This window comes from Mirounga angustirostris, unplaced genomic scaffold, assembly GCF_029215605.1.
Source record: "Mirounga angustirostris isolate CCGP_5_RB_7025 unplaced genomic scaffold, mMirAng1.0.hap1 SCAF_13, whole genome shotgun sequence".
NCBI lineage: Eukaryota > Metazoa > Chordata > Mammalia > Carnivora > Phocidae > Mirounga > Mirounga angustirostris.
In genome coordinates this window covers 90,307,470-90,316,259 of record NW_026991721.1, presented here as the reverse complement: position 1 = coordinate 90,316,259, position 8,790 = coordinate 90,307,470, and the positions used below count along the sequence as shown (strand labels likewise).

The 8,790-nt window shown below is 36.8% G+C and overlaps 1 protein-coding gene across 1 annotated transcript; it reads right to left on the bottom strand.

Moving 5' to 3' along the window:
- Window positions 1-1,174: 1,174 nt before the first annotated feature.
- On the bottom strand, window positions 1,175-2,099 carry LOC123856740 (olfactory receptor 8D1-like). Its single transcript, XM_045892864.2, is given in 2 exon segments — window positions 1,175-2,066; window positions 2,068-2,099. Coding segments are annotated over 2 exon segments (924 nt in total).
- Between the last annotated feature and the right edge of the window lie 6,691 nt (window positions 2,100-8,790).

Below are 8,790 nucleotides of genomic sequence, written 5' to 3'. Positions count from 1 at the left end.
ACTGATTTCACATTTCTCGAGTAGACTAATTTCCCAAGATAAAATCTAGAGAATAATGTTCTAAAAACCATATTGGCAAAGGTAAAAAAAGAAAAAAGTAAAGGGAGAAAGGCAGCTCATTTCAACTGCTGGTTTAACATATAACAATGAGTGAAGAGAAGCAATGTGAGATGGAAGTTCAAATTTTAGAAATTCCACAGAATATTCCTTGGAGGTATAGAGGAAAACAGCTGAGGGCTGCAAAACATCAGAGGCTTGTTTCATTATAACCTCTCCACAAACAACAAACACAGAAGAAATGTTACATGAGACCCAGGATGTGTGAAAACCCAGGAAAGACATTGTCTAGAGTGTGTGGTACTTACGCAGTAAGAGCACAAGCTCGGAATCATCAACCACATTTCAGTTCAGGAATCCACTGAGAGCAATCTCTGACTGAAACAAATGTGGGGGTATACCCTCCCTGTGAGGCATGTTTCACAAACTTTATTGCAACAGTTAGTGGAAACCCCACACAGTCCTGAAAATGCCTGCTCAGAGGTCCTTTAGTACACAACCATCGTGTCACAAGACAGAGACGGGGGTTGGGGAGTGGAGAGGGAGAGGCAACAAAGAAATGGAACAGAAATGAAGAGATTCTGAATATGCTGAATAAGAAAAAAAAAGAGTAAAAGCATTTTGAGTAATACCTACTTGACTAGAATTGCCATCCTTTTTCCGTAACTGTTTTTACAACCTTACTTCTTTTTTTCCTCTTGTGTATTTGTCTCATTCCCTCAAGAATTAATGGAGTTGTGGGATGGAGTTACGTATCTCTTAGCATTCTTATCAGTGGAAAACTCAGCACCTCCAACACATCAGGTATTCAGTGAAGCAAACACAGAATATTAGGAAAAAAGAATAACACTGGAGAAAATAATTCTCATTCCTCTTCTACCACAATAAGTTAGAAAAAATAAAACTATCTAAACCTCAGTTTTCCTGCCCAAAAATAAGAACACTAAAACCTGCTTTACTAAATACCTTTTTATTTCATTGAGGAAATGGAATCAATCATAGATGGGGAAGTATTTTAAAAGTCCAGGTATTATGCATATTGCAACAGAATAACAAGGAAAAATGAAGGTTCGTTGGAACCTTCATTTTTCCCATCTATAAATCTCCAAAGCAAAGCTTATTTCCTCACCAAAACCTTCCTCAATGCTCTCTTTACATCCTTGTTTCTCAGACTGTATATTAAAGGGTTCAGCATGGGGATCACTGTGGTGTAAAACACTGAGGACACCTTTTCCTGTTCCAGGGAGTTACTGGAAGGGGGCTTGAAATACATGAAGGTGATAGACCCAAAGAAGATCCCCACAGCCATGAGATGAGAGCTGCAAGTACCAAATGCTTTGGACCGGGCCTCTGAGGATCGGATGTGAAGGATGTTGTGGAAGATGAAGGCATAGGAAATGAAGACCGCTAGAGTGGGCACCAAGGTGTTAAATCCCGCAATGATAAAAAGGAGAAGGTCATTGAGATGTATATTGGAGCAGGAGAGATTGAGGAGAGGAAAGACATCACAGAAGTAATGGCTGATGATGTGGGATCTGCAGAAAGACAGTTTCATCATGGCACTTGTATGGGCCAAGGCAGAGAGAAAGCCCAGGATGAGGGCAACCAGCACGAGCAGTGAGCAGACCTGAGAGGTCATTATCACACTGTAAAGCAGTGGGCTACAGATAGCAATGTAGCGATCGTATGCCATCACCATCAGGAGGTAACCCTCAGCCACTACAGAAACCACAAAGAAAAAGAGCTGTGCCATGCACTCAGAATAAAGGATCATATTCTTCTTCCCTAAGAAGTTCACCAGCATTTTGGGGATGATGACAGAGGAATAGCAGAGATCGATGAAGGACAAACTGCTGAGGAAGTAGTACATGGGGGTGTGAAGCAAAGGAACTACTGCAATCAGGAGAATCAAGCCCAAATTCCCCACCACTGTCACTATATAGATTCCCAGGAACAGGACGAAGAGAGGCAGCTGGAGCTCTGGCTTCTGTGTTAAACCCACTAACAAACTCAGTTACTATGGAATGGATTCCTGCAACCATTCTTCTTTGGAGATCTCTGTGTAAATGGAAAAGAAGTATATATTAAAATGGATCTTTACTCTCTGTCTAAAGAAAACCAGATTTGCAAGAGGAAAGTCATCAGGAACAGAGATGGAATCATAGCTCTCATTATCTCTGGTCCTGTCTCCCTAAAGCACCCTGTACTATTTTTATATTAGTATACACTTGTTTTTTTCCTTTGTTTCCCCCTTCCATTTATAGAACCTTTAATTAACTTCTCCCCAGTTAACTTTCTATGTGCTTATATAATATTATACATGCACACACACACATTTTGTCATTTGCTTAGAATGTAGGATAATATTATTACACAAAATTTATTTTTGCGTCTTCCCTTCTCATTTAAAAAAACTTTTAGAATATTCCTCCAAGAAAATTGATGAACATAAACAGTGGTATAATATTCAGTGATGTAGATATACCACTAAATATTACATCTTCTTAGTGGTAAGTGTTAACTTTTTTCTGGATTTAAAAAAAATTGCTATTATCAAATACATTGTCATTTAAAAATGTACATACACATACACATACTAGTGTTTTATTTCCATGAAATAATTTCCCAGGAGAGATATTTATGAGTTAAAGAGTTTATAAATTTTTACTTTATGTAAATGGTATGACATTGATTTCCAGAAAACTATAATAATACACATTTTCGGTAGCAATACATGATTGCCCTTTTTCCTGTATCATCACTAACAATATGTATTACCTGTTTTTCCCAATGTGTTGAATTTACATGATGAGTCATTATTGCATTAATTTGTCCTTTTTTTTGTCTTCTAATGAATGTAAGCACATTTTCATAGGATACTGGCCATTTGAATTTGTTCTATAAATTGCTTATTGTGTTATCACTTTCTTCTTAAATTGTCTATTACAGAAATTAACCTGTCCTCTAAATTGTGATATTTTTTCAAGTTTATTGTTTATGAATTGATTTTATTTGTGGTATCATTGTTGTATACATTTCAAAATCTTTATCCACATATATTTGGTGTTTTTAATTTATAGATTCTAGACTTTCAGTCTTGATTAAAAATGTTTCTATAAGTGAAATTTAGAGAACCCTTGAAGAGAAAATGAATTTCCAAGGGTGGCTTGAGAATAGGCAGATGTTGAGGAGATTTACATGAGGCATAGGATGGTCAGAACCTGATTATATGCACAAAATCATCATATAGCTTTTAGTCCTCTTGGTGAAACCACCAATATCACAGTGCTAAATCATTTTTTGAGGAGTATGCAAAACAAATCCATGAACTTAAATAAGAATATTATGCTAATATTGTCCCTGGAACATAGTAGGCACTTTACTAAATGCAATTGTTCTTCATAAAAAATCTGTTCAAAATATTACTCTGTTGACTTCCCTCCCTGATGTGAGGGCCACAGTTGCCTTTTTGGAGGTCAAAAAAAGAGTAGAGTCAGAGGTGACGTGAGAACAAGCCAAAGTCATCACATCACAGAATGTGACTGTTTCAATAAGAAAAGTAAGGAAAGAGCCCAGGCTTTGGGTCAAAGGATTATTGGTGGGATATTTCAAAGAGGAACTCTTGAAATGGGCCCAGGCTGATGTTCACTAGTCATTACTGAACAGCAAAACAGATTGTGCTTGCTTAGAAGGCAAGACAGAAAATGACTTTCCTGAAATGCTTTGCTGCCACTTCTTCAAGGGGAATGAAATAGAAATAGACTTCCTACTGACACTTACCGAAGATACATGTTTGAATTTTGTTAAGGCACTTACAATACCCAGAGGAGGTGGTCTACCTATAGTAAAGGAGACCAGAGATGATAATGATTCTTTTCCTCTTCCTCCTTGATTACATATTGCTTCTAAGTCCTTCACATATATTATCTTACTTACGTCTTCAAAAACCCTTGAAATAGTATCCCTGTTTTACAGATGAAGAAACTTTGGCACAGAGAATTTAGGAATCAAGTCAGGATTTAAACCTAGGAGCCAAGTCAGGATTTAAACATGCCAGGGTCCATGTTCTTTTCTACCAAGCTCTTCTCCTTTTCCTTAAAGGATGGATTAAATCTATTATTAACATCTCTTGCCTTCTAACTCATCACAAAGCCCTAAGAGACAGACTGCGAGGAGATTTGGACTTTATGGGATGGTTCAGATTTCAGAATGTTTCAAGGAAAGGACAAATCTTGATCATGTGTAACAACAGGGCAGAGAGTTCACGTGTTGTGAACAACGTGGGGACGCTGTACACCTTGAAGTGGTTTAAAACAGGCCTAATGAGATCCAGGGCAAACTTCTTGATCTCAGAAGTTTACCTAACATGGACTGTGACTTGGAAAAATACAGAAAGGAAAAATATATATTTTTGGCACTTGAAGAACCTATTATCTAATAGAATATTGAATGTACTCAAAATTACTTAAAGAACATTTTCCATAGCACCCGTAAAGGGGCACACTGAGGCACTGTGTGTTCATAGCCTAGGTCAGCATTTCTCAGACAATGTTCACAATGCTCTGTGAGGGAAAAGAACAACAAATAAACCCCAATAGATGTGCTTCCATTTCCAGGTACTTCCATATGACTCTCTTGGAAGTCTGCTATAGACATTTGTTTATTAAAGGCTCTGAATAGTGCAGCTAGAAAGAAATCTGTTCAACTTTGTGAATTCAGTACTTCTTATATTTATTTGATAACAAATATGTTAAAAGAGCTTAACAAGAGAGAACTTAGAGCCTGCTCAGCAAGCCACTGAAAAAGCTTTGATATCAAAGGAACCTTATTTCAAGGGCTGACCTCACTTTTCAACATGAGGCAAGTCATTTAACATAAACCTCAGTGTTATAATCTTGAAAGTGGGAATGATAATAACTGCTTCAAAGAAATATTGTGATAACTAAAATAGAGAATTGAAAGTTTCATTATCTAAAAACACTAGGGGTACATGGGTGGTGCAGTTGGTTGGGCAACCAACTCTTGGTTTTGGCTCAGGTCATAATCTCAGGGTTGTGAGACTGAGCCCCATGTTGGGCTCTGTGCTCAGTGTAGAGTCTGATTCAGATTATCTCTCTCCCTCTCCCATTACCCTTCCCCTTCATGTGCACTCTCTCTCTCTCTCTCAAATAAATAAATACATCTTAAAATAATAAAAACACTAATTAAAATTTAATTTTTAAAAAGAAATATATTCATTATAGAAAAGTAATATAATACGAAGAGACAAAAATACACTGCGTTGGTATGAAGAAAAACATTGTGTGTTTCTTCTTCATCCTAAAAGAAGCCATTCTTCTGAAGCCAAAAGGCATTACTGAGCAGGCTGAACAGGCTCTTACTCTAACTCCTACTGGCCTGAGAATACTCCTTCAAGATAGATGAGAGGTAGGGATTTATGTTTACTATTCTGTCCAGTAATTAATACTCTACCTGCAATTGTATCTGCCTTTTTATCCATAACTCTAAGAGACTTGTGTAGGCTAGTGCATAAGAAGATAAGGAAAATTAATAAATACATAAACAGGAAGCACTTCAGGGAAGCAAAACTTCACAGTGACATTCTCCACACGAGAGTTGGATGAACTTAGACAGGAAATTGTTTCTGCAGGAGGTTGTGACCCAATTTATGAAGAAGTGACAAGGCAACATGAATGGAAGAGAAGGGAGGACATAACCAAGTGGAAAGAATAGTGGGGCAAGTGCTCCTGGTAAAGCCAAAACATCGCACATGGTTAGTGTTGCTGTTAATCACCAACCACCCTTCTATTAGATGGAGTACAACTGTAATAAATGAAACTGGACACTTACCCAGTACTAAACAGAGATTGAAGTTCTTAGGAACTGTTTACTTTGGTCATAGCACAGATTCTTGCTATAGCTAAGTAAGAGCAAAGCCTCTTCTGTTGCCTAACATGCACGTTTATATGTCAATGATTGAATTATTTGGTTGGCTAAAAGTAAAAGTCGAAATTCAGCTGATAGTACTCTCTGGATCTTGAAGCAAATCATACTTAGCTTCCCCAATCTTAAAAGCCAGAGAGTAAAGTGACATGCAAATTTTATTTGAGGTTTATTAAGCACAGGGATATCATTAGGAATACTTAACTCCCCTGCACACACAGGTCCCCCAAGACATACTGAGCCTAGAGATTACTGGTGTGCACAGTATATAATAACCCTTTGCAAAAATGATATCATCCTCTTGCCTTCCCCCCATTGCTATATTTCCCAAGTGTAGTAAATTCCCTAAGTTTCTTATTTTATATTTTCATGTTCCCAATGGGGATTCTGAAACACAGAGAAATTGGATCAATGATTGTCAAAAGTCCGCAGTCAGTTGCTGGTTCTTCACTACTATTTCATCAGTCAAAAAAAATAAATAAATAAAAGGAGAAAAATAATGAAATGTAAATTTTTTCCTAAAGCTAAATTGATTGAATTTAAAAACTGTCCTTTATTTTTTATTGTAATATATATATATATATATATATGACACAAAATTTACCATTTTAAGTGTACAGTTCTATGGTATTAAGGACATTCACATTGTTATGTGATCATCATCTCCATCCATCTCTAGAATTTTTCATCTCCCTCATCTGAAACTCTGTGCTCATTAAACAATAATTCCCCATCCTCCCTCTCCCCAGACCCTAGCAACCACTTTTCTACTTTCTGACTCTCTGGATTCGATTACTCTAAGTACTTGCATATGAGAGAAATCATACAATATTTCTCTTCTTGTGTTTAGTCTATTTCACTTAGCTTCATCCAGGTTATAGCAAGTGTCAGAATTTTTTTAAGGCTGAATAATTTTCCATTGTATGTACATACCATATTTTGTTTATCCATTTATTCATCGGTGGAACTGGGGTTGTTCCCACCTTTTGGCTCTTGTAAATAATGTTGCTATGAGCATGGGTGTATATAATGTTCTTTTGATCAAAATAACTGTGCTGTTCTTTTTTTTTTTAGTTTTTTTTATTGTTATGTTTAGAATTTTTTTTTATTCTTATGTTAATCCCCATACATTACATCATTAGTTCTAGATGAAGTGTTCCATGATTCATTGTGCATTACACCCAGTGCTCCATGCAGAACGTGCCCTCCTCAATACCCACCACCAGGCCAACCCATCCTCCCACCCCCCTCCCCTCTAGAACCTTCAGTTTGTTTTTCAGAGTCCATCGTCTCTCTTGGTTCGTCCACCCCTACGATTTCCCCCGCTTCATTCTTCCCCTCCTGCTACCTTCTTCTTCTTCTTTTTTTTTTTCTTAACATATATTGCATTATTTGTTTCAGAGGTACAGATCTGAGATTCAACAGTCTTGCACAATTCACAGCGCTTACCAGAGCACATACCCTCCCCAGTGTCTATCACCCAGTCACCCCATCCCTCCCACCCCACCCCCCACTCCAACAACACTCAGTTTGTTTCCTGCGATTAAGAATTCCTCATATCAGTGAGATCATATGATTAACTGTGCTATTCTGAGGAAGTCATTGATACTCTCTGAGACTCAGTTTCTCATTGATAAAGTAACAGGACTTAAATAAATTATTTTTCAAATTTCTTAATGCTATAACTTAGGGCTTAATGCGTGGCTCCATCCCAGAGCCCTGAGATCATCACCTGAGCTGAAGTCAGACACTTAACTGACTGATCCACCCAGGCACCCTGAGAATATCAAAGAAATTTTAATCAGACTTGCAGATGCTGTGAAGTTGTGAGAACAGTTAATTTAATGTATGACAAAATCATGATTCACAAAGACCTCTGGAAACTGGAGTGATGGATATATTTAGTGAGATTAAAATGCACATGGGGAATATAAGATTCAAAACTTCTACAAAAATGAAGAGAGAAGGGGAGACACTGGTTAATTGCAGACAATTAAGGACTTTTGATGACAATAGAGTCAATATAAGTAAAAAAGTTAATGTTATCTTCTTTGCGTTAGGTACACTCTCTTTTTTATAAAAATTTTTTATTTAAATTCAATTTAATTAATGTACAGTGTATTATTAGTTTCAGAGGTAGAATTTAGTGATCCATCAGTTGCATATAACACCCAGTGGTCATTACATCAAGTGCCCTCTTTAATGCCCATCACCCAGTTACCCCATCCCCCCACCCACCTCCCCTCCAGTAACTCTCAGTTTGTTCCCTATAGCTAAGAGTTTCTTATGGCATGTCTCTCTCTGTTTTCATCTTATTTTATTTTTCCTTCCCTTCCCCTATGTTCACCTGTAATAAATAAATAAATAAATAAAGACACCTCTCCTCCTGCCCTCCAGGAAATTTTAATCAATTAACATCACCCTTCTTCAAACACAACCCTTAACTTACTCTCTAGTAATTAAGCACTTTCAAAATTAATATTTAATATAATATTAGTAATTGATATCTTCAAGATACTCTACTTATGTTGATTTGTTCTCCCTCTTCTGTCAACTTCTGTTCCTCTAATACACGTAAATTTCCAAAGATCAAATTGACTATCAGAAAATCATATTGTTTGATAATCTCTAAAAATGCTTCAATCATTCTCAAGTATAAAATGTATGTTTTATAAATAATGGTGAATTTTATCTCTGGAAGAGATAAGGAAATTACACAGAGCCCATGACAACTTTTCATCTAGTTCATTTTTTTCTTGCTCCCTCTGAGAATGCCCTTTGTCAGCATGA